The following is a 27,773-nucleotide window of genomic DNA, read 5'->3' as shown; positions in this document are numbered from 1 at the left end:
TGCTTTAAAATGGCGGCTGTTTACTAACGCTGCCCAGACGCGGCCGAGTCTGTCATGGGCACCTAGTTCAACATACATGTGATCTCTATGAGACTTATCAGACGCTACCTGTACCAACGTAGCATCGTGCGGGCTAGTATTTAGCAACGTCGGCGTCGTTTGTGGCGGCTGTCGGCTGCAGTAAGTTTTTTTTTTTTTTTCCTTCTTCCTCTCCGCACGTGACAGCGCGTTGTCCCGCATTAAAAGTAGTCCGAGCAAAACGTGATGCTTAGAGCTGTCAAAATAAACGATTACTCGAGGGGAATAAAATTACTCCGATCAGTTTTTAAACTCGAGTTACTCGAGTTGCTTGAGTACTCGTTTCAGCTCTACTTTTAATTATTCAATTGGTTTCAGAAATGGCTCATATGAAAGCTAAGACCCTCCCAAATGATGTTGAATGTACAAAAATATATTTGTTTCACTGAAAAAAGATTTATCATTTTATGAAGACATAAAGGTCAAATTTTGGCAAGACAAAAGTTTTGTCGCCAACAGAAAGTAGTGTGAAAATTGAACAAAAAATGTACTTCAAATACAAAATATGGTACATAACATAAGCGAATGAAGTAGTGGTGCTGTGAGATCCAAATTGAATATTTTGTATGACTTCCATGGGCTTCGGCAAGGATTCATACAATTTATTGATGAAGTCATCAGGAACATCAAAGAAAGCAGTCTTGCATGCCTCCCAGAGTTCATCAACATTCTTGGGTTTCGTCTTCCATGCTTCCTCTTTCATCCGGTTCATGTCTGGTGACTGGGCTGGCCAGTCCTGGAGGTTCTTGATCTTCTTTGCCTTGAGGAACTTAGAGGTAGAGATTGAAGTATGCGATGGAGCACCATCCTGCTGCAGAATTTGTCCCTTTTTATGGTTAGGAATGTAAGAGGCAACTAAGATTTTTTTGATATTTCAGACTATTTATGTTGCCTTCCACCCTGCAGATCTCTCGCACACCCCCGTTCTGGATGTAACCCCAGACCATGATTTTGCCACCACCAAACTTCAATGTTTTGTGGCAAAAGGTGGATTTTTCATCTGAATCTTCCATTGAATTACACCACAGTTGCCGCAAATATTGCAGGAGACCTACTGGAGCCCGCATGGATCAGAGATTCACTCAGAAAACAGTGAAGTTTGGTTTGGCTACATCAAGATTACTAAAATTTAACATTTTTGTTATAATTGTATGTAGCACTTTTGGCAATTTCTATCATGTCTTGATGGCTGCACTTCAGCTCGCAATTCAGTTTGACTTGAAGGTAGTTCGTTAGTGTGTCCAACTATAAATTCAAAATGTCAATTGATAAAATGAACTTATCGATGCAATCTTTGAGTCAGTGAACATTTCTTTTGCTAATTCTGAGAAGTGATCAGCAATAGTTGCAGGCAAATTATGTTCAACAACGAATCAGCAGAATACTTTCGTCACTTTTTATTTGGCAGACTTCATCTTTATGACCAGTGTTGTTAATCTTACTGTTAAAAAGTAATTAATTAAAGTTACAAATTACTTCTCCCAAAAAGTATTTGAGTTAGTAACTCAGTTACTTGGCAAAGTAACTGGCGTTACCTTTCATGTTTTTTTGTTTTTTTTTTTTTATTTAAAAAAAAAAAAAGTCACGTTTGCTGTGTTTGAAAATCGTTTAATGTTGTGAATCAACTGTTAAAGTTGTTTAAATTGCTACCGTTTTTGCATTAGTTCCCTTCTGTCTATTTTCGACATGTTAAAGTTTTAAAACTGTTTCATCATTTAAAGATAGATTCAAGTCAAGATTTTGCCAATTTAAGAGTATTTTAGATAAAAAGTGACTTAGGTTCGCTAGGAAGGTTCACTACAACAGAGCCTTTCTGAGGAGTCTACTGCTTTAAAATGGCGGCTGTTTACTAACGCCGCCGAGTCTGTCATTTCGCACGTGATATCTAGGCATAGAATGTAGGCTGTCGGCTACAGTCAGGAAATATTGGAGTCACCTAGCCTAGCATCGCGTTTGCTACAGCATCACAACAAACACTCTTCTCTCTCAAGTGTCTCTGACTTTTCTCACGTCGTTCAACCAATGTAGTAACGCATCTTAACGCACATTGTCTCGTTGCTGAAAGCGTGACCAAATCCGAACGGAGAAAAAAAAACGTAATACACGAAAAACGTAAAGATTTTGAACGTACGGCGTACACATTTAAAAATCAGTGCTCACTTGTACAAATTACGCCGAAACCATACAACTTGAAAGGTATGACTTTTGAACTAATTCATTATTTTTTCAAGCTTTCTATCCGAGTTTGTTCTACATGATAAAATGTCTGAGTAAGCGCTCGTCCGAAACTGGTGATTCCATAGTTTTTGCTAGGGGTTGTACAAATGTGTATATTTTCAAGAAAATCAGTCGAGGCGTTTCAGAGTCCATAGGTAACAAAGACACACACAGACAAGATTCCATTTATGATTAAATGCTGTGTGGCTAATGATATTTTGCATTTAAAATCAAATAAAAATTGTTGGATTAACATCATTTAAAAAAAAAAATTTTTTCTCTCTCTCTCTTAAAACAATCTCTATTGAAATGATCTGTATTTTGGACGTTTGGTGGAGAAAAACACCTAAAAGTTGAGATTCATGCATTGATTAAACAGCAAGTAAATGCATTACAACAAGTCAGGTGATCATGTGGAAATGGAGAATTTCACCACACCTGTTTCGACAAAGAGCTGCACTATTGCGATAATGGAGATGTCATTGTACGAGAAACGTGCCACATGACACAAAAAGGGTTATTTTAAAATATTACTGAAAAAAAAAAAAAAAAAAAAATCCAGCTGTCCTGCAAGTCATGAGTTTTTTTCTTGGAATTGAATGACAACAACTATTCTTTACCATGATGTTACTACTACTTTTTTGCCACTCCCTTTCAATCCAATGACTTAACTGACATTAGGGGACAGTTTTATGTTACATTTTGAAAAATAAGAAATAATATAATATGTCAAACGATTAAAATGTTTAATCGAGTTAATCGCAGCTTAAAAATAATCCTAACTAATCACAATTCAAACCATCTCTAAAAAATGCCATATTTTTCTGTCAGTTATTGTTGAAATGGAAAGATAAAAACAGACTGATATATACATTCAACATACTGTACATAAGTATTGTATTTGTTTATTATAACAATTAGGGTTGTTCTGATCATGTTTTTTTGCTCCCGATCCGATCCCGATCGTTTTAGTTTGAGTATCTGCCGATCCCGACATTTCCCGATCCAATTGCTTTTTTTTGCTCCCGATTCAATTCCAATCAGTCCCGATAATTTTTCCCGATCATATACATTTTGGCAATGCATTAAGAAAAAAATGAATAAAACTCGGACGAATATATACATTCAACATACAGTACATAAGTAACGTATTTGTTTATTATAACAATCCTCAAGATGGCATTTACATTATTAACATTCTTTCTGTGAGAGGGCTCCAGGGATAGACTTGTGACTTTGTATATTGTGACTAAATATTGCCATCTAGTGTATTTGTTGAACTTTCAGTAAATGATACTGTAGCCATGCCCAAATGCATGATGAGAAGTGGAACCATGACTGTGCGTAGTACTACCAATTGATATATCTTCTCTGCGTTGGGAAATAATATAATATGTTAAGAAAAAGATCATTTGCTACCTTCTTTCCCCATGATATTTCTAATCATAGGGAGAGGGATTGTAAGGCTTTAGCCAATTAAAAAAAGGCTCCAAAGGCTGCCAAAATTCACTCTACTCATTTTACACTGCCTTTTATCTCTTTATATAGGTAAAACAGCACTATTACAGCTTGAGCGCGACAATGCGTGGGTGGATCGTGCAGTGCATGCATTAATTGCGTTAAATATTTTAACGTGATACATTTTTAAATAAATTAAGTACCGCTGTTATCGGAATAAATTTGATAACCCTACCTTAAGCCTAAACTAAAGACTCTGGATGAGTGAAACATATTACGTTTGTAACGTTAAATACAATTAGAAAATGATTTAATAAAAAAATATATATTATATATATTAAAAAAAAGGCATGGCCGATATTTTTTTGCCGATTCCGATACTTTGTAATAACAATAAATCCACAAGATGGCATTAACATTATTAACATTTTTTTCTGTTACAGGGATCTACGCTCCACGAATAGAAAGACTTGTACTTCTTATAAGATAAGTGTTAGTACAAGTTATAGTAATTTTGTATTAAAAACCCTCTTAATGTTTTCGTTTTAATAAAATTTGTAAAATTTTCAATCAAAAAATAAACTAATAGCCCGCCATTGTTGATGTTGCCGAGCGGGACGTCACATGGGCTCCCTGCCGTTCTTCCACAGTATCTTTAACAATATAAGGTAGTGATTGAAATATACCACAAGGCGTCAATGGCGAGATCTAGCCAACGAGTGCATTTTGCCCCTCGACTGACGCCGTAGTTTCCGGGTTCATTGTACCTTACGTTCATTTGAGTGTTGACTTCACAACGTACGAGACCTCTGATAGTTTGTATATTGTGACTAAATATTGCCATCTAGTGAATTTGTTGAGCTAAACGTAATGTTTGAATAGAATTTGACCAAAGCCTGAGTAAGTTTTATGTGTATTTTGCATAGCTATTTTGATCGGGAATGCCGGTTCTCTTTGCATTGAGCGCTTTTCTTTTTGTGAACATTATTTTTCTTGGGAGATAGGAATATTACCGTATTGGCCTGAATATAAGACGGCCCTGATTATAAGATGAGTCTTGAAAAAGAGGGGGGGTCAAGTTTGAAAAAAAAAAAAAAGACTTTTTGAACACCAAATTAATTTTTATATAGAAAATAATTACAGTATATCCGAAACAAATTATTATAACAATATATTTGAGAGAAAAAGCATGTTATTTTGCCTCATTCAAATCTTAATATCTGAACATTTAAATACTTAAACTAAAGTATAATCACATTCGTAAATGAATGGCTTCTGGTTTTTGAAATGTAAATAAACTAGGGCTGTCAAACGATTAAAATTTTTAATCGAGTTAATTACAGCTTAAAAATGAATTAATTGTAATTAATCGCAATTCAAACCATCTATAAAATATGCCATATTTTTCTGTAAATTATTGTTGGAATGGAATGATAAGACACAAGATGGATATATACATTCAACATACGGTACATGAGTACTGTATTTGTTCAATATAACAATAAATCAACAAGATGGCATTAACATTATTAACATTCTGTTAAAGCGATCCATGGATAGAAAGACTTGTAGTTCTTAAAAGATAAATGTTAGTACAAGTTATAGAAGTTTTATATTAAAACCCCTCCTAATGTTTTTGTTTTAAAAAAATTTGTAAAATTTTCAATCAAAAAATAAACTAGTAGCCCGCCATTGTTGATGTCAGTAATTACACAATGCTCATAGGTGCTTCAGCCCATAAAATCAGTCGCACCCAAGCGTCAGCAGAGGGCAGCAAAAATCCAAAAAACACAAGTAACAAGTTGGCATTGCACTGTGTTGTCATTTTAATATGTTTGAGGGGGGCATGTGCGTTAATTGCGTCAAATATTTTAAAGTGATTAATTTTTAAAAAATTAATTACCGCCCGTTAACGCGATAATTTTGACAGCCCTAAAATAAACCAATCTATTGTGATAAAACAACAACATTGCTAAAACTGCATTAACCATCAAAGTGAAGTCCAACTGTAACTGTAGTCTTGAAACAAATCTGAATAAGGAAAAACATTGCAATAAAATAATGCAAACTGGTTAAACTTGAGAGTAGCTGAGATCTGTCATGACAGAACATCGCTTCAATGATATCTGGCGCCATCTAGCATCGTGAATGGATATAATGTCTAGACCATGAATATAAGACGACCCCCTCTTTTTCAGTATTATTTCAATGCAAAAAACACAGTCTTATATTCGGGCCAATATGGTATTACATACGCCAGCTTAATCTGAGCAAAACGACCGGAAGTACCCCGTCGGCCATTGCTGAGGTTCGCCAACCGCAGCACACAGCCAGTAGCAGCTAATGTTACTGTTTGCAAGGCGTGCAAATTCCGACAAAATAAGCCCTTAAAGCAGACATGTCCAAAGTTCGGCCCGGGGGCAGAAATGCGGCCCGTGGTCAAATTTCATCCGGCCCCCAGCCTCTGTCATGAAATCAATAACGTCTGGCACAGACTTAATAAATTGGTCGGCAGTACTGCTACCAGCATATGAAGTAGCTTACACACTAAATGCTGCTCCTCATTTACCCGCTAAAAGGCAGCAGCACTCGAAGCAACATTACCCTATGTTGATCCTTTACTCCCAATTTTCTATAATGGCGACAATCAATAAAAAAAAGAAAGCTGATTGCAATGGCCGACACTTCAAGGATAGGTGGAAATTGGACTATTTCTTCACTAAAATACGCAACAACTGTGTCTGCCTCATCTGCAAAGAGACAGTCGCTGTTTTCAAAGAGTTCAATGTGAGGCGATATTACCAAACAAGACACGATGACATGTACGACAAGATTACAGGGAAGATTCGTAGACTTTAAGCTTAACTTTACATCAGCAGTATATCGCAAGAGCCCGAGAGTCGAAAGAGAATGCAAAAAAGGCTAGTTGCGAGATTGTTGAAATAATTAATTAAAAATAATAAAGCAAATGTGACACACAGAATGGCTTGCTAAAATTTGATTGACTATATTGTTCTACGTAGACGACGTCAGCCAAGGTCGGTCCCCCACATTTTAACCACACCGTATCTGGCCCCTTTGCAAAAAGTTTGGACACCCCTGCCTCAAAGGGTTAATTTGTTTGCATTCAAGATCACTAAAAAAAGGGACCACGTATGATCAAACTTGCAGGATATGATTGTAAGTTAAGGCCATTCAATTTTGGAGTAATGAGGTCAAAGGTCACAGGGCCAAATCAAATTCGGCTGCTTAAGCGGATTCAATTATATTTCTTTTTCAAGTTGCAATTCAGAAATGAATAAAATTGCATTAAAAATAATGCCGTTTTTTATCTTAATCAAAAATGTATTATTTAGTCCTTTCTATAATTCAGCTAAAAATAGTTTACGTTTATTGGCTATATTAAAAAGAGGCTTTAAAAAGTTATTTTGACTGAAATACTTGACAAGCAACTCACAACTGGAATGACCGCCAGTGCACTCATCTCTGACATGTGCAGCGCATGACAGGTCACGGGTTACTTTGTTTCTCTACAGGAATAGGAAACACATCATACACAATGCTGTTGTCCTTAGTGCAAAAAAAAAAACCAAAAAAAACCTCCTATCTCATCCCGCGTGCCGAAGCCTTACAGGAAAGACGCGGGCTTCCTTTAAGAACAGATTGGCATGATTAATCAATCCACTTTGACTTTGTGCGACAGACACACGCCACGTCACGCAGTCACTTTGTGAAAGAAAAACGGCACAATGCGCGTTGCAAAACTCTTGACCTTTTGGTTGGGGTGTTTGGTGCTGCACAACATAGCGAGAGGCAGAAACTTGCGTAACGGCCCTTCAACAGTGAAGCCATCCCGCTTGCTTCATCTTCTGGATTGTTCCCGTTTATCCCACATTGACGCCACATCCAAGCTTTCTCAACAACTTTTTCCCATGCAAGAGTTTATTTCATTCCAAGCCCGAGATCAGTTTACCTGTCTATTACAGTGGTATGAAAACGTATTGGAACCTTTTGGAATTTCTCACATTTCTGCATAAAATCACCATCAAATGTGATCTGGTCTTTGTCAAAATCACACAGATGAAAATACAGTGTCTGGTTTAACTAAAATCACCCAAACATTTACAGGTTTTCATTAGGGCTGTCAAATTATCGCGTTAACGAGTGGTAATTAATTTTTTAAATTAATCCCGTTATAATATTTGACGCAATTAACGACAAATGCCCCGCTCAAACATTAAAATGACAGCACAGTGAAAGGTGTACTTGTTGTGTTTTTCGGAGTTTTGCCGCCCTCTGCTGGTGCTTGGGTGCGACTGATTTAAAGGCTTCAGCACCCCTGAGCATTGTGTAAGTAATTATTGACATCAACAATGGCGGGCTACTAGTTTATTTTTTGATTGAAAATTTTACACCACGAAAAAATGAAGAGGGGTTTTAATATAAAATTTCTATAACTTGTAGGAACATTTATCTTTTAAGAACTACAAGTCTTTCTATCCATGGATCGCTTTAACAGAATGTTTATAATGGTAATGACATCTTGTTGATTTATTGTTATAATAAAGAAATACAGTACTTATGTACCGTATGTTGAATGTATATATCCATCTTGTCTTATCTTTCCATTCCAATAATAATTTACAGAGGCATCTTTTATAGATGGTTTGAATTGCGATTAATTGCGATTAATTACTATTAATTAATTTTTAAGCTGTAATTAACTCGATTAAAAATTTCAATCGTTTGACACCCCTAGTTTTCATATTTGAGGATAGCATGCAAACAATGACAGAAGGGGGAAAAAATAAGTGAACCCTCCGCCTGAGGAGATTTAAAGTGTCTACGACAGGATAGAAAAAAAGTCTTAATTAGGATTATTAAGTGAATTAGAATCATATTTTGAGACGGTTCGACAATGTACAACAATTTGGCAAAGCGCAGATGACGAGAAATTAGTCTTTTAATCTGCCGTTAAGCCACGCCTACCAATTTCTCCAATGGCGTACCGCAAGCAACACGTCACTTCCGCTCATTAATATTCATGACATTAGCTACTGTTGCTAAAGCAAGGACAAGCCACCGTTTGTCCCAAATAGGAAATGAATGGAAATCGTGTACGAAGGAGATGTTTACAGCGCTAAACCTACCAATTCTCTCCGAAAATGATGTGCCTGGTGCCAAATTGACTGGCATAGATGTGGAAGAACATAAAAATGTTCAGTTAAAGAGATGGCTTTAGTGTCGAAGGCTGAAAAAGTCGAAAAAAACGAGCTGACCTAAGCATAGCTTTAGCTTTTTTTTAATCGACGCGACTGACAATGACATTCACCGGTTTCAACAAGCTATCCTTTACCATCAGCCCTGTCTTTCTTATATATCCTCTGGTTGTCCTACGTCTCTTACCGTTCTTGGGGGTAATTTAGTTAGTTTGTGTAGCGATCGCAAATGCTACTCAGTGACAGCCAACGAACACTTTTAATTTTTTCATTGATAACACATCATAATCCTATAATTTATTTATACTTCCCCCTTACTAAAGTTGTTTTATATATATATATATATATATATATATATATATATATATATATATATATATATATATATATATATATATATATATAACAGAAACGGTAACAGTGGCAGTCAGATACCATTGTAATTTTTTTCAGGTCATTCATTGTCAGACAGAAGCAGTACGGCACAACGTTACGCTAAAAAAATAAAGTAAAAATATAAAAATGGCTTACCTCTTTGTCCTCTGAAAGACCATGCCAACCCAACATAATGTTTACTGCATATGAAACGTGAATGGATTCGCCGAGCTGTTGTTAAAGTCCGCGCAAGTTGATTTGGTCTTCACATTTTTTCCTCCCGAGTTTTTGGTTTCCGGGAACGTATGAAGAAAACATCCTTCATGGTCGTAATGTCTAGAGTCGTTTCTACAAGTTCCAAAAAAGCAATGCGTGATCGGCATGTTCGTTTTTGAAAGATTACCGGCAAAAAGTAGCACTTTTTACGTTGGGTCTATGCGAGGGCGGGTCTATAATGTCCCACTTCGGCTTTACTTCCGCTTTACGTTGCGACGTCACGGTCTAAAAATAGCCTGCGTGCGGTACGCCATTGCTAAATAAATGGTATAGTCATGACAAATAACAGTCTAAATGGAATACGAAATATTAAAAATGCATTTATTCAGTACGTCATGGCAAAATTACTCCATAATGGTCCAAACTGTCCACTTCTCCCACCTACCCAGGAAGACCCCACTTCTGACCCAGAGACATAAAAAAGCCAGGCTGGAGTTTGCCAAAACTTATCTGAGAAAGCCAGAAACGTTTTGGAAGAATGTTCTTTGGTCATATGAGACAAAAGTAGAGCATTTTGGGAAAAGGCATCAACATAGAGTTTACAGGGGGAAAAACGAGGCCCGCCGGTGTTGTTGCATTGTAGTTACCCCAGTCAAAAAATTGTATCCCCTCGGCGGATTGAAGTAATGTTGATTTGTGTTTGAGCCACATTTTGGCTAGGACATTTTTGTCTTTATTATTCAATCAAAAAATAAGTTTTTTCAAAAAAATATATATTTTCAAAACGAAAAATCACTTCAATCAACAAATGAAAAATTTCAATCAATACGAAAAAATATTTGAGATTGAAAAATTTGCATTTGAACACTTAATTTTTTCATTGAAAAAGTTCTTGAAAAAGTTCTCTTGGTTTGAAGCAATCCTTTTTGTGTTTGGGCCATATTATAGGTAGAACATTTGTGTCTAAATCATTCAATTCCCAAAAAAGTTGCTTCAATCAAAAAAATGTTTTTGTAATCAAAGAAAAAAGTCATTTGAAAAATAAAATTGCCCTCCCCTATTTTTTTATTTATTTATTTTTTTTTTTGAAAATTATATGCAAAGCAAATGACCGTCTAAGGTGCTAGTCACATGTTCTGTTCGAAAAATAATTTTGCCCTATTATTTTTTTTTTCTTTTTTCGTTTCATTCATTTTTGTTGCAGTTTTATTGCTTTAAAACTTTTACATACAGTATATAGACCCTACCCACCGACGTCACAAAATCACGTGCTCGCTGTATGGTTCCGCCCCCTTGTCCGTCATTTTGTGTCTGTATTATCAATGGTCTCAATTGATCGAGCAATTTATAATGCATTTCATGGAAGACCCGGTGCTTTCGGATGCTGTAAACTCACTTGATGCGTTGCATAAAAGGCGTTATGTGGAAAAGCTTCAGTTTATCCATTCGCCAGATCCATATTTGATGCCTAAATCGATGTTTTTCGACCCGCCGTCTTTGCCTGACATCTGCTAGCTACCCAGATATTTACAACTATCTTGTCCACACAAAATCAGCCTATTCTCACGAAAGTTTGAAAAACTTTAAGAGCTTGGAGGCTTATAAATACTTCATTGCCGGTTGGGTGAAACAGGTCCTCGTCCACGAAAATTCGGCAGGAATCTATCTTGTGCTTGGAAAGGTGAGTTACGAAATTTTCAATTCAAAATCTTTTGTTATTGCTAACATCCACTGTCAAGTCTAATGTATTTCATGTCATTTGTCAATGGAGTTAGGGCTTTTAATGTTTATATGGTTTAGCGATAGCACTCTCACTACATACTGGACTGTCTCAGAAAATTAGAATACACAATATTCTAATTTTCTGAGACAGTCCTGTATATTGTTCTATGTAAAGGACGTCAGCCAAGGTCGGCCCCCCACATTTTTACCACGCCAAATCTGGTCCCCTTTGCAAAAAGTTTGGACACCCCTGCTTTAAATGGTGGATTAATGTACAGGACTGTCTCAGAAAATTAGAATATTGTGTATTCTAATTTTCTGAGACAGTCCAGTACATAGGTGTATGTTGTCGGCGATTAGCCTAGCAATGATCTTAATTGTGGTTGTCAGCCCAAAACCCTCTAAATATATATTAAATGCATCTTACCAGATATAAAATGACTACTACATAATCTGTGGTAATCGTTTGGAGCCCAGTTTTCTCGTCGAATTGCAGCAGCCCATCTCGCTCTCTTCTCTCCGGGTCTCTCGGAATCCGGTAGAACTTCAAGTCTCTCCGTCTTCTCCGTCTATCTTCTCTGTTATTGCAACCGACCGCCACACACACCTTCACCATTTTGATTATTAATGTTAACGAGCAGAAAAACTCGTCGTAAATAGGAGGAATGTACGTAGCCGTAACAGGTAAACATGATGTGTTGACGGACAATTGGGCGGCACCAGGCAGGAGGAAGGAGTTGTGACGTCACGTGGGTAGGGTTTATAGGATAGTCAATTTCATGCAATGACACTTTTCGGCCACCGGGAGCCTGCCCCCCCTTAAAATCCGCTTATGTATATCCTTCAGTGTTTACAAATCTCCCATTGCTGACATCCCTCCCACTCCAAATGGATTGGACATCTACTAGTGATAAACTAACAGAAGGATGAAAATAGCTTGCAAAAATACAACAAAAATCAATGTAGTGCAAATCCCAATAAATGTTTTCACAGGCTGCTTGCATTTATTTTCATTCCTGCAATCACGTGAGTATTTTCTTGTAACTCATAACTTACTATTAATACATTTGCTCCTCTTGCACTATATCATATTTAGACTTTGGGAAACAAACAGCCTGTCTTTGCGACTTCAATAAAGACATGAGGTCATAGGCAGTGAAAAATGCCTATCTGGCAAATAGCGTATGCTGAGAAGCGGCCCTCGTTGTTATTCGCGGCGGTATTAGGATTGATCCGAGCCGGCCGGGCTGCCTGGCACCGCCGCCGCCGCCGCCCGTTTATCAGTATCGGGTGGCGGGAGGGAGACGGACGAGGCGGTGACATAATGGGGATGTTCAGAATGGACTTTGATTCCCACCAGCGAGCCTGCAAATAGCAGGCTGATGTCATTGGGAAGAAGCCTAATGAATGCGTCTGCGCCGGAACAGCGGCCGGGACGAGACCGCGCCGATAGCTGAGAACCTTGTGGCTTTTAAACGCGCGCGCGCACACACGCATGCGCTTTATTCATATGCAAAACGGATAGTTAGAATGGTTATCTGCAGCGTGACGCTACGCAAACACGGGCGGTAATCTGATCCGGCGCGGTGCCGGTAAGCGCGCTGAGAAGTTTCCACATGGACGTGCTTTGTGTGCCTCAAGGTTAAAATAACTCACACACACCTGAATGGATGGATGGATGAGAAGATGTACGCCATGAGGAAGTGATTGCTTTGTGACTCAGTTGAGATGAGGAGAGCGCCTTTCTCAATGGTGCCTTTGTCACGCAGGTCTGCAACCTATGACACAGAAAACAATACAGCAACTCACTACACAACATGGGTGTGACAATATATCAAAAAGGTGATATAAAGGTGATATGTCCCCCGGACCATAAGCTACCCCATTAACTGGCTTTCAGGGAAGGTATGAGGTGACACGCCACCGCCGACAACGCAACATAAAATCGACATTGACCTGTATATGCCCAACATCATCAGGTAGTGAAGAAATTTGACCTTTCAGATTGTGGGAACCACGCCAGCCGAACCGCGCTAGCGTTAATTCCAACAACCCAGGTCGGAGGACACCAACAACCTGGCCAAAAGGCCAAACAACACGCGTTCACCTTAGTCTTAACCTCTTGTACTGACTCAATTTTAAAAGCTGGAAAAAGGCTTCGAAACACAAATTGACAATTTATTCTGAGTCGAAAGCAATCATACAGCACAGAGAGACCCAGGCAAGGAGGCAAACTGGATCCAGGGTCACTATATCACAAGGTAACAAAAGATTCCCGAGAAAAATGACAATGATTAGTTAAACAGTCTTTTAAAGGCTCTGGTGAGGCGGGCTGTGGTCCGCAAGAAGGGTGTGTTTGGGTGTTGTTTAGGATTATTGTCTGTTTGTGGATTGGGCAGGAGGATTCGGGCGTTACTTTTTTTTCCCTCCCATTGTGATCATTTAACATACCTTGTTTAATAAGAAAAAGCAGCGAACAGGAAGGGGTTATGGGGGAAGAGAAGAAAAGAAACAAGCAAAAAAAAGAAAAAAAAGAAATACATTGAACGCCTACACTAACTATGAATATGTTGGTGCTATTGTCAGCTAGATGTATTTGTTGGGGGGCGGGAGTCTATAAGATAAGTGATCGGGAGGAGTGGAGTGTACACAAATCAGCTCTGTAATCTAGAAACCAGTAATCGTGTGAATCCCTTGTGAGTGTAAGCCCGTTGGCAACCGACCCTACGCCGCGCCGCCGCCCCACCGCCAATCCCGAGCGTGCCCAATCACATCCAGCCATGCGCGAGCCGCATCAAACATGTGACAGCCCCGCAGACAAGCGAAGACGCTGAGCGGGCGCCACCCCAGGGCTACGGTCCCCACCCAGCCAGCCCGGGGAGCCAGCGCAGCCCATTCCCCCTCCCGCAGCCCAGCAAAGGGGCCATCGTCACCCCTCGGGATCCAGGGTGGTCCCCTGGGCCACCCGCCTTCTGGGATGGGCAGAAGGGACACACCACCTACCGTACCCCCACCCCCGTCCGTCCGTCCACCCGGCCCACGAGCCACAACCGCAGCCCCCAACTGGCATGGCACGCCACGGAAACCCCAACAGCCCACCATCCTTTGCCACCCTTAGCGCCACGTGAGTGCTGAGTGTTCACTTCTCGGTCGCGGGTTCCTCCGTATCAGATGTTCCTTATGACAAGACAAGAAGTCCCGCCATTTGTTCTGGACTTTCCGGAAGAACTGATTGCAGGATATGGTGGTGCAGACGTGGGCTTGAAGATGTCTTGCCTATCACCTGGTTGTCAGTGTCAATCTTGCTCAGTCAATTGCATGAGGCCCGCGTTGGTCTTCAGTGGTCAGAAGACGTCCTGTATCTTTCTGTCCTTATCTGCCCATTGTCTTGGCGCTGCAAGTTCTAATCATTCCAAGTCCAACTGTTCATAATATCAAAGATACTAGGCTAGTCTTTCTTAAACTATGATATAAATGCTATTTACTTTATATTGGGTGTGTTAGAGTGATACAAACAGTCAAACTGTAAATACGAGAAAAGATACCATACCCCTCAGAAGTGACCCAAAAATGCCTTAAAAGGAAAAACGACCGAAAATAAAGAGGAAATGACGTAAAATGCCAAAATGAAGTCATTGCCACTGAGAGCCAATTAATGAGTTCACTTCAATGAGTTCAATCGTGATAAAAGACGATAACTGACCATTTGAAACATACCTTTTTGTTGTTGTTTTGCCAGATAGCCCAGCCCTATTTTATCCAGACATGAGAGGTTTCAAAACGGAGTCTCCCATCTGGCGCCAAAGTGTCCAAGACGAGTAGGTCATACTGCATGACACGCTTCCTCTATTTTAATTAGGGAGTATGACTCCATACATGACAGCATGCTTCTACATTTACACTCACGCATCAGCTGACCTCATTCAGTGTTCACGCGTAGGCCTTCGGTCAATCAACCGTTACATTGCTTGGCTGCCATTGACGGCGGTAGACATCCAATCCATTTGAACTCCAAATGGATGCTGCAAAAATTAATCGAGTAACTCGAGTAATTTTATTAGAAAAAATATTCAAATTAAATTTTGCTGATTCGAGTATTCGCTTACTTAAAGTGGCATTGTAATGGTTTGTTTTGAAAGTGTTTGCATTTAGTTTAATTGATTTGGGTGGATTTAAGCATTTGTTCACAAGAACTTTCGCCAGAAAAGCTCTGTTTACACTAGGCGGCCACTAGCCTCTTTCGCTAACAGAGTAGCATTGTACTTCGACATGTATACCTAAATTAACGCTAACTGCACGGTTTCTTTGCTTTTAACCAAGAATCGAGACTGTTTTACGTCCATATCTATGAAGAATTCATGGATTTTATAATGTATTCACAAGAATTTTCACCAGAAAAGCTCTGTTTACGTCAGGCGGCCACTACGCTTTGAGCGCCTTGGAAGGTGGAAAAGCGCTATATAAGTATAACACCATTTACCATTTACCCTCATTCGCTAACAGTGTAGCATTGTACTTCGACATACATAGTGTACGTAAAATAAACACTAGCTGCACGGTTTCTTTGCTTTTAACCAAGAATCGAGACTGTTTTACGTTGATATCTATGACGAATTAAGGGCATTTAAGCATTTATTCATAGGAATTTTTGCCAGAAAAGCTCTGTTTACATCAGGCGGCCACTAGCCTCATTCGCTAACAGTGGGTGGATTTAAGCATTTATTCACAAGAACTTTCGTCAGAAAAGCTCTGTTTACGCTAGGCGGCCGCTAGCCTCTTTCGCTAACAGAGTAGCATTGTACTTCGACATGTATACCTAAAATAAACGCTAACTGCACGGTTTCTTTGCTTTTAACCAAGAATCTAGGCTGTTTTACGTCCATATCTATGAAGAATTCATGGATTTTATAATGCATTCACAAGAATTTTCACAGAAAAGCTCTGTTTACGTCAGGCGGCCGCTACCCTCATTCGCTAACAGTGTAGCATTGTTCTTCGACATACATACTGTACGTAAAATAAACACTAGCTGCACGGTTTCTTTGCTTTTAACCAAGAATCGAGACTGTTTTACGTCGATGTCTATGAAGACTTAAGGGCATTTAAGCATTTATTCATAGGAATTTTTGCCAGAAAAGCTCTGTTTACATCAGGCAGCCACTAGCCTCATTCGCTAACAGTATATAGTGTATAATGATAATAAAGGGCTATTCTATATATTGTGATTGTATATAGAATTAATCTTCTATTTACATATTATGTATAATTGATTCTGCATGTTTTTCTCAAAAATTAAATTTCTGATGTTAAATTGAGTGATTTATTTGCTGTTAAAAAACTTGCACTAAAAAAAAAGAAGTTGCTATTTTGGTGAGAACCTTAAATGTTAAATATTGCTATTGATCCTGAAGTAATATAAAATGAATATAGGTGATTATCTCTGCATTTGGTGATTTTTGTGCATTTAGTTTAAAATATGAGACTTTTATAGCCATTTTAAGTTGTGTTATACTTATATAAAAAAATCATCTGGATTTTATAAGGGAACGACTTTGAATTTTTTGATACCGCTGCTCATGGAGACTCATATATGGCTAAGGTATGTGCCTGTTTTGGTTTTAGGTCGGTAGCAGCTTTGGTTTTGAAAATATTTGAACTTGAACTTTTTGAAAATAGGCCCCTACGAATCGGCCCCGTTTCCCGTGTCATGTCGATAGGTTATGAATAGGACTTATGTACTGTATGTTGAATGTATATATTCGTCCGAGTTTTATTCATTTTTTTTTCTTAATGCATTGCCAAAATGTATGTGATCGGGAAAAATGATCGGGAATGATTAGAATTGAATCGGGAGCAAAAAAAAAAAAAAAGCAATCGGATCGGGAAATATCGGGATCGGCAGATACTCAAACTAAAATGATCGGGATCGGATCGGGAGCTAAAAAACATGATTGAAACAACCCTGTATTGTTTATTATGACAATAAATCCTCAAGATGGCATTTACATTATTAACATTCTTTCTGTGAGGGGGATCCACGGATAGAAAGACTTGTAATTCTTAAAGGATAAATGTGACTTAGTATATTGTGACTAAATATTGCCATCTAGTGGATTTTTATGAGCTTTCAGTAAATGATACTGCAGCCATTGAACTTCTGCCCAAATGCATGATGGGAAGTGCAACCATGACTGTGCGTAATGGTACCAATTGATATATCTTCTAAGCGTTGGGAAATAAAGTAGGGTGTTAAGAAAAAGATCAACTACTACCTTTCTTCCCCACATTGCTTCCCACGATATTTCTAATCGTTGAGAGAGGGATTGTAAGGCTTTAGCCAATTTTAAAAAAGGCTTCAAAGGCTGCCAAAATTCTCTCTACTCATTTTACGTTGCCTTTTAGCTCTATGTATACGTAATACGGTGCCATTATAGATTGAACGCGACAATGCGTGAGTGGGTAGTGCAACGCATGCGTTAATTGCGCTAAATATTTTAATGTTATTACCACCGTTGACTCAATAAATTTGACAGCTCTACTTTAAGCCAAAACTAAAGACTCTGGATGAGTGTAAGACATTCTGTCTGTAACGTTAAATACAATTAGAAAACGATTTAATAAAATATATATATATATATATATTAAAAAAGGCATGTCCGATATTTTTTTGCCGATTCCGATACTTTGAAAATGACGAGATCGGGACATCTTTAGTTATGAAGTCTATGATCGGTTGAATTTTTTTTTTTAATCTGGATTATTGATGGGACGTCATAATTGCCATTATCGGCTGAGAATTATCGGTAATCGATATTATCGTGCATCTTTAATCTAAATTGTCCAATCCATTTAAACTGGAAATGTATTGGACGTGTATTGCCATCAAAGGCAGTGAATAAGTTAAGAAGGAAAAAAAATTAAAGAGAAAAATCCGCTTTGGTTCCCTTGTTTCTGAACTCCTCAAAGCCAGGAAATTCTTCTGGAAGTGCTCCAAAACCACCGCCTCCTTTGTTTTTGTTTGCTTTTTTTCCCTCCTAATTGTTTTACTCCCTTGGCTATCCCTCTTCCCAGACAGAAATCCTAGAAGGACCGGTACAGTCAGTCCCGAACGGCTTGTAAACAAACGGTCTCGCAACATTCCAGAAAGCTCTGCCTTCAAATGCGAGATGTGGTCTTTCTGGACGTGCGCCGCCAGCTTTGTTGGGCGAGCGATAACGTAATGAGATGTGAGGTCACTTGTTAAAATCCCACAGGAGATAATGCTGGCACCACATAAACACACACACACGTAGAATTCCCAGAATGAAAGCCACACACACTCACAAGTAAGTGAATGCGCCGAAAATGCCACATTTTCTTTCTTGTTCCTTACCCACCACTACCCCCCAAAACAAAGTCCATTCCTTCCAGTAAGTGTAATAATGACTACTGGCAACCCGGGCGGTTACATGACATCAACTTCTGCTAACGTGTCAAATCATTGACAGAAGCCTTTTATTGTCTACACATATTCACACTTACAAGCGAGGCCTAGTCACAATCTGGGCTGCTGATAAGACGCATAAAAACTAAACATACACATTCACCGGTTCCAGGAATGCCTTTTTTTTTCCTGCCCTGGGGTGACATTTGGGAAGTTTAAATGGGTAACTACCACTGTTATGTGATGATAACGATAGAACAATTCAATGAAGTTACATTGACATGGAAAAGGTTCGATTCATTACATACTGTTAGCAAATATTAAAACATAAGAAAATTTGCACTCAACACTAGTGTTACACCTATACAAGTACCACAATGGGCCCGATACATGACTAAAATGCAGGCATCGGTTTCGGAAGTACTGAAAAAATACCTCTGTGAAGTTGCCCCCCCCCCCCATTCATCAGACGCAAATTATCTTGCATTGCAAAATTTTCCCATTAATTTCCAATGGCATTTACATTAAATTGAGGCCAATTTAGACTGATGGCATTGACGGCCATGTATATCAATTCTATTGATGCCAATGTACTTGGATTACATTGATGTAAATGTAAGTCGATGTCATTGACAGCCATGGACGTCCAGATTTCACATTCATTTTCAATGACAAAAAAACAAATGTCCCCAAATCAATAGGAAATGACCAGATATCAATAGGACGTGTCCCCCAAATGTCCCCACATGACCTGATATGACCAGGACAAGCCCCCCAAATGTCTGCAAATGACCTGATATGACCAGGACAAGCCCCCCAAATGTCCCCAAATGACCTGATATGAGCAGGACACGCCCCCCCAAATGACCTGATATGACCAGGACACCCCCCCAAATGTCCCCCAATGACCTGATATGACCACAACACGCCCCCTAAATGACCTGTTATGACTAGGACACGCCCCCCCAACTGTCCCCAAATGACCTGATATGACCAGGAAGCGCCCCCAAATGTCCCCAAATGACCTGGAAAATTCCTAAAATGTCCTCAAATCAACATGAAATGACCAAATATCAATAGGTCGTGTCCCCCAAATGTCCCCAAATGACCTGATATGACTAGGGCATGCCCATCAAATGTCTGCAAATGACCTGATATGACCAGGACACCCCCCGCAAATGTCCTCAAATGACCTCATATGAGCAGGACACGCCCCACAAATGACCTTATATGACTAGGACACGCCCCCCAGATGTTCCCAAATGACCTGATATGACCAAGACACCCCCCCCCCAAATGTCCTCAAATGACCTGATATGACCAGGACCCCCCCACCCCCCAAATGACCTGATATGACTAGGACACGCCCCCATATGACCTAATATGACTAGGACACGCCCCCCAGATGTCCCAAAATGACCTGATATGACAAGGACACCCCCCCCAATTGTCTCCAAATGACCTGATATGACTAGGAAACGCCCCCAAATGTCCCCAAATTACCTGGTATGACCTGAAAAATTCCCCAAATGTCCCCAAATCAACATGAAATAACCAGATATCAATAGGACGTGTCACCTAAATGTCCCCAAATGACCTGATATGACTAGGGCATGTCCCTCAAATGTCTGCAAATGACCCGATATGACCAGGACCCCCCCAACCACCCAAATGTCCCCAAATGACCTGATATGACCAGGACACTCCCCCCAAATGACCTGATATGACTAGGACACGCCCCTTGGGTGTCCCCAAATGACCTGAAATGACCAGGACACGCCCCCCTAAATGTCCCAAAATGACCTGATATGCCCAGAACACGCCCCCCATATGTCCCCAAATGACCTGATATGAGCAGAACACACCCCTCAAATGTCCTTATATGACCAGGACACCACCCCAAATGTCCCCAAACGACCTGATATGACCAGGATATGCCCCAAAATGTCCCCAAATGACCTGATATGACCTGGACAATTCACAAAATGTCCACAAATCAACAGGAAATGACCAGATATCAATAAGACGTGTCCCCCAATTGTCCCCAAATGACCTGATATGACTAGGGCATGCCCCCCAAATGTCTGCAAAAGACCTGATATGACCCGTAGCAGCGTCTGGTTGTCTCACTCATGATGTGCTTCGCCCCCCTCTGACTCACCAGTGTCGTCTCTAGTCACTCCAGCATACACACACGCTAAGATTTGTTTTCTAATCTTGGCCAGAGAGAATACACAATGTTGCTTTAGTCTTCAAAGGTCTGTGCTGAGTGATCATCACATACTAAATGTAACTTGTAGTGTTAGCATAGCATTCGCGTTAGCATTAGGCTAATGCAAGCGGCGAGCGTCTTCTAAAACTCTCAGACAGGGTTACGGTTTGGGGTTAGTTTTTTTTTTTTTTTTTTTACCTACAGTTTGTGGCGTTTAGGTGGGTATAATTCACTGAAAATAATGTACCATTTCGCTGCTGTGTGTGTTTTATCACCAGGTTGGCGTTGTCCTTGTAGACAATACAATATGTGCTCGTCTGTCGATGTTCATTGGAAATAGTTGGAAACTTACAGACATAATATGTTACACTCATCCAGAGTCTTTAGTTTAGGCTTAAGGTAGGGTTATCAAACTTATCCCGATAACGGCAGTAATTAAGTTTTTTAAAATGTATCACGTTAAATATTTAACGCAATTAATGCATGCTATGCACGACCCACTCACGCATTGTCGCGTTCAATCTGTAATGGCGCCGTTTTACCCATTTAGAGAGATAAAAGGCAGCGTAAAATGAGTAGGGTTAATTTTAGCAGCCTTTGGAGGCTTTTTTTAATAGGCTAAAGCCTTACAATCCCTCTCCCTACAATTAGAAATATCATGGGAAGCAATGTGGGGAAGCAAGGTAGCAATTGCTCTTTTTCTTAACACCTTATGTTATTTCCCAACACAGAGAAGATATATCAATTGGTAGCACTACGCACAGTCATGGTTCCACTTCCCATCATGCATTTGGGTTGAATGGCTGCAGTATTATTTACTGAAAGCTCAACAAATACACTAGATGGCAATATTTAGTCACAATATACAAAGTCACAAGTCTTTCTATCCGTGGATCCCTCTCACAGAAAGAATGTTAATAATGTAAATGCCATCTTCAGAATTTATTGTCATAATAAACAAATACAGTACTTATGTACTGTATGTTGAATGTATATATTCGTCCGTGTGTTATTCATTTTTTTCTTAATGCATTGCCAAAATGTATATGATCGGGAAAAATTATCGGGAATGCTTGGAATTGAATCAGGAGCAAAAAATAAGCAATCGGATCGGGAAATATCGGGATCGGCAGATACTCAAACTAAAACGATCGGGATCGGATCGGCAGCAAAAAAACATGATCGGAACAACCCTAATAATCAGTTCACATTTTACAGGGAAAAGTGTGTGAAAACTTGGGAGTCAACTAGCGTGACTGAACAGATTGTGTTACACTTCCTTTTCAAAAGAAGTGGAAGTTTGATGAGAGGCTCATCTAATGAAAGACAGCATTCTATGCCACGGGAAGGAAAAGGAGTGCACAGCTTTGTATGTTGTGGCTGCCTTCTAATCCTCTTTCTGAGAAACGCTGCCCTCAGGAATCATTCACTCTCCCTCTTCAGTCTGCAATGGTTATTTATTGTCGATTGGCAGAACAAATATCGCTCGCATTTACGACAAATACAGTATGTGGCACACTTTTGGAGATTTATGACTCAGATGTTCACGTAGGCTACACTCACTGTCACCAGACACTACATTAGGTGCTCGAAAGCAAGAATTTAGTTTGCTTTGGACAGATTTTTCAATTTGATCAGGTTTTAGGGTTGATAAAGATTAAAAAAAACTACATAGCCAACTAATGAAATTGATAGCACTGAATCAGCATGATCCATTTATTTAATTTTCGACTACCGTAATTTTCGCACTATAAGGCGCACCTGACTATAAACCGCCACCCACAAAATTTGACACTAAAATGGCATTTGATCATAAATAAGCCGCACTGGACTATAAGCCGCAGCTGTCATCGCTCTATTATGGGATATTTACACCAAAAGTTATCAACCGGTAACACTTTATTTGACAGCGGCATCATAAGACTGTCATAAGAGCAAATGAACCACCATGAAGCTTTGAAACAAATGGCTGCAAAGAGTCATTGCTTCAAGAAGCTTCATTTGGCCATCACTGTTCTCTTGGAGGAGACAGTCAACCTCTGCTGCCACCTGCTGTCAACACTGTTGTTGTCCAACATGCCTCCTAGCATGCATTGCAGCACTACAGATGTAAACATAACAATCAAAACGCCATGCCATACCCTGTGGACAACGCTTGATTGGAGCCAATTTCATCCGACAACATGACAATGACCCAAAGAACACCTCCAATCTATGCAAGTACTATTTAGGAAAGGAGCCGGCAGCTGGTATTCTATCTGTAATCAAGACAATCCAACTTGTGGGAGGTACTTCTGGAAGCATGGATTGAAGTTTCTCCAGATTACCTCAACAAATTAACAGCTAGTATGTCATTGGTCTGCAAAGCTGTAATTGTTGCAAAAAAATATTTAATAAAAGCAAAGTTTGAAGGAGAAAATTATTATTTCAAATAAAAAATCCCTATTTCTAACCTTGCCAATGTCTTGACAATATTTTATATTCATTTTGCAACTCATTTGAAGGAAAATACAAAATTGTCTGGGTGACCCCAAACTTTTGAACGGGAGTGTACTTCTAAACTAAATAACAAATGCATAAACAAACATTAGCTTAAACAAAAACATACCTTATGTTGGGAGCAACTGGATTTAGCCATGTTAAACAAGTTATGGCATATTCACTGTTGCCACTAGCGTCCGCTAGCTTAAATGCTACAAAAAAAATTTTGTTTTTGTTTTTTAACAAAGCTCCTAACAAATCGTTCAAACACATTCCCACAAAGACTGCTAAATACACTTCTAAACTAAATAACAAATGCATAAACAAACATTAGCTCAAACAAAAGCCTACCTTATGTTGGGAGCAACTCGATTCAGCCATGTTAAACAAGTTATGGCATATTCATTGTTGTCACTGGAGTCCGCTAGCTTAAATGCTACAAAATGCAAACTTTTTTTTTTAAACAAACCTCCTAACAAATCGTTCAAACACATTCCCACAAAAAAAACTGCTAAATACACTTCTAAACTAAATAACAAATGCATAAACAAACATTAGTTTAAACAAAAACATACCTTAAGTTTGGAGCAACTGGATTCAGCCATGTTAAATAATTTATGGCATATTCACTGTCGCCACTAGAGTCCGCTAGCTTCAATGCTACAAAATGCTAACTTTTTTTTTTTTTTTTTTTTTTTTTTTTTTAAAACAAAGCTTTTAACAAATCTAAATGACAAATCCATAAACAAACATTACCTCAAACAAAAACAAACCTTATTTTGGGAGCACGTGGCTCTAATTCTTGACTAGTTTACTGAACGGGACACTGTATCTAGCAACTAAACAACGATTTTATTTTTCATCTGCTTTGCATTTATTACATTTAAAGTGCGTTAACTTTATATCGAGAATAGGTAGATAAAAATAAATACCTACTGTAGACGAATAACAACATAGCAGAGGTTGGTATCACTTCCATTTGGGGGTGGCTAACAATTTGCAAACAATTAGCACTGTAGTCATGGTGAGAAAAGTGGAAGTGAGGGGACAGCATTTGTTTGTGTGTGTTTGTGTTGCCGCGCACCGCTTTTTTACGAGCCTTAGTCGTTTCCACGCGAGGAGGACTCCCGTTGAGGGGGGGTGTTCACTGGGTTCTCCTCTCTTGCTGCCAGTGCCTGCTTGGGCCTGAGGCCCGGCCGGGAGGAGGAAGAAGGCGGGGTGGATTGGGGGCGCTTCTGGGAAACAGCCTGGTCCTAATTGGAAGTGTCACATGTGTCTCCATTTAAATAAAATCAGACGAAACAACACGAATGCCGCTATTTGCACACTCGTGCCACCACCTGGGAAGCTTCTACTCAGCCACGTCACGAACTTGGCATCAAGCCCCTTACAAAACATAAAAAGATTGGACTTCTATCGCCGTCAATCAGTGGTGGAATGAAACGAAGTACATTTTTGTGTATCTGTAGTTGACTTGAGTACAAATATGAAGTGATACTTTTTACCCCACTATTTTTCTAATTGTCGCCTGCGTTACATGTTACCTTTGTTTGTTTTTTTTCTCATTGTGAATTGATAGTTTCGTTTTCGTACCTCCGGCGCAGTCGATAAGCCTCGTGCAACTATACCGTAATTGAACACTAGAGTTAGCAACACAAGTACAAGCAAGATTAGCCAGGTGAACAAGATATTGACCAATTAAAAACCAACAGTGAAAGCAGCACGGCTTCGGATGCGTGCGGCACTCTTGTACAGTAGGTCGTAATATGCACCTGATAGTTGCGATAGTTAATGGTGCTAAGGTAAGTCATAGACTTCATAATGTGTTGACGGGACAAGGGGTGCGGGGCCGATAAATAGGAGGCCTGCATTGTTGGCGAGGCAGTCAAAGCTGACCGAGTGGAATTCTTCTGAATAAAAGTTTAAATCCCTGAATTCTTTATAGATATGGACGTAAAATAGTCTCGATTCTTGGTTAAAAGCACACACAAAAATCTGCAGTTAGCATTTATCTTACCTAAATATGTCAAAGTACAATGCTAATCTGTTAGTGAATGTAGCTAGCGGTTGCATGATGTAAACAGAGCTTTTCCGAAGAAAATTCTTGTGGATAAATGCTTAAAACCCAGAATTCTTTTTTAGATAAGGTCGTAAAACAGTCTCCATTCTTGGTTAAAAGCAAAAAATTGTGCAGTAAGCATTTATTTTAAGTAAATATGTCAAAGTACAATGCTAGTCTGTTAGTGAATGTAGCTAGTGGCCGCCTGATGTGAACAGAGCTTCTCCGGTGAAAATTATTGTAACTAAATGCTTAAATTCCCGAATTCTTTATAGATAATGGACGAAAAACAGTCTCAATTCTTGGGTTCAAAGCAAAAAAATAATAATTACCTTGAATCCTCGAACAAATCCCTCCTGACACAATCCCTCATGTTTGTATGCGGTACAGCTTTCGTACATTTCTCCTAAATCCGGCGTTGAATCGCTGCATGTGTCTGAAGCTGATTGTGGGATGGATGCCTGGCCCCGTTCGAAGGCGTTGCGCAGTGGCTGGCCAAATTGACCCCTCAATACAATTATGAAGTCTATGGGTTTAGTTTTGGATTTTTTGGAATTTGTTAAGCTTCTGTTTACAGTGGAGTCAATTTTATTGCTTATTTTTTTTCCATTCTGCAGTTTTAAATAAAATTGAGAAATCAATGAATTTTGTTTCTTTCAATATTGGCTCAAATTTCTGTTCAGGTCGTCCCCGGGTTACGACGTACTCGACTTACGCGATGTACAAAACGGCAGGCATTTTAGCAATAAAACACTCGACAAAAATAACCCCATTGGCGTTCAAACGTCCACCTAGTCTGATCAGTATATAAATTTAGTAGATTAAATTAGCCTAATATGCCTAACAAAAGTCCGCTAGCTTAAATGCTATGAATGCTAATGTGTTTACAATTCTCATAGCAAAGCGCTTACACATAACTCCACAAACTGTAGCTGTAAACTTCATTACAAATACATACACGAACATATATTAGCTGAAACAACTTACAGGCTTATGTGGGCCAAACCAGAGCGCAGGCATTCTTACCAATGTCAGACGTCTGAGTCTGCTCCTCAGTCAAGGCGACAGTCCAGACAGACCAAACGCCAGTGGCCTGTGAAGTGTGGTGCTGCAGCACCCCCTGGTGTTGGGGAGAAAAAAATCTTTTTGGTACATCATTTTTGTTAAAAAAATAAATAAAACACATTGAAACAATAGCGTCCCACCGTAGTTAGAGAGGTGGGAGCGGATCACATCGCGTCGGGGCGCGGCACATTTCACACCGGTTACAATGGTGCCGTTACACGGATCGGCAGCGAAGGTTTCGGGGGGTGAGTGTAACAGGTACACGCAGGTCCGTAGCGGAACATAGAAACCTCCCTGCCGATTCTTACATGTGGGCGCGCTGGTGGCTGTGCCGTCGGCTCGAGCTTATGGCACAGCGGTTAGCGTACCTGCCTGCCGAGTGGAAGCGTCGTGCAGCACGGCGTGGGTTTCGCATCCCAGCCTGGTTAGAAAGGTGGGAGAAGATCGCGACGGGGCGCGGCGCGTTTCACACCGGTTACCTTAGTGGCTGTTGTTCACTTACCGACATCGCCGTCCACAGCCAACTCTAGCCCTATTTCTGACTTCTTGTCCCCCTTTTAAAAACATTTTTCTCTCGTTCACCTCTATGATTTTCATCTCTTTTTTTTCTGTGCACCCGATTTATGAGGACTTGCCATATTTATGTTTATAACAATAACAGATTTTAATTTCCCGCTTTAGGGCACGTACGTAGTGTAGCCTTGAGTGCGCCAGAGTGGGGTCAAACCATCCTCTGCTAAGAGAAAGGGGGTGGGGGGGTGTTGTGCAAAAAAAAAAAAAAAAAAAAAAAAAAAAAGGGAAAAATATATATGTTAAATATTTAATATGTTAAAGTTTTTAAGTATATATTGAATAGAACTAGGGCTGCAGCTATCGAATATTTTAGTAATCGAGTAATCGACTGAAAATTCTATCGATTAATCGAGTAATCGGATAAAACAAATATATTTTTAGGTGAAGAGCAATTATAAATATACATGAGAAAACAAGACATTTCATCTAATCTTGAACCATTTTCAGTCAATCAATGTCTTTATTTTCGATGTATATTGTTGAAAACAGCCAACAATTGCATCTCAGATGTAAGTAGAATTAAAAAAAAGACTAATTCACTGCTTTCACTCAAAAAACTTTTAGATCTTATTAAAAAATATATATACATATATATTTATATATATATATATATTACCTAAAAATGCCGTTACGCTTGATAACACACATCACTTAAAAGTTAGGATTTTTTTCCCA

General features: G+C 39.3%; 1 protein-coding gene across 2 annotated transcripts in view; it reads right to left on the bottom strand.

Annotated features, from left to right (window-relative positions):
* Positions 1-26,883, bottom strand: part of LOC130904472 (suppressor of cytokine signaling 3-like) — an 87,739-nt gene extending 60,856 nt beyond the window's left edge. Inside the window, exons 1-4 of one of the 2 annotated variants that reach the window (XM_057817237.1) lie at positions 26,487-26,883; positions 24,486-24,654; positions 12,948-13,063; positions 11,656-12,650 (exon numbers count right to left, since the gene is read on the bottom strand). In XM_057817237.1, the coding sequence (XP_057673220.1) occupies positions 12,508-12,650; positions 12,948-13,063; positions 24,486-24,654; positions 26,487-26,646 (588 nt within the window). In that variant the 5' untranslated portion in view covers positions 26,647-26,883 and the 3' untranslated portion in view covers positions 11,656-12,507. Of the gene's footprint in view, positions 1-11,655; positions 12,651-12,947; positions 13,064-24,485; positions 24,655-26,486 lie in introns of those variants that run through there. The other variant, XM_057817235.1, reaches the window with a different exon arrangement.
* Between the last annotated feature and the right edge of the window lie 890 nt (positions 26,884-27,773).

This window comes from Corythoichthys intestinalis, chromosome 16 (genome assembly GCF_030265065.1).
Source record: "Corythoichthys intestinalis isolate RoL2023-P3 chromosome 16, ASM3026506v1, whole genome shotgun sequence".
NCBI lineage: Eukaryota > Metazoa > Chordata > Actinopteri > Syngnathiformes > Syngnathidae > Corythoichthys > Corythoichthys intestinalis.
Note: the sequence above shows the minus strand (reverse complement) of the source record. Positions and strands in the feature narration are given on the sequence as shown.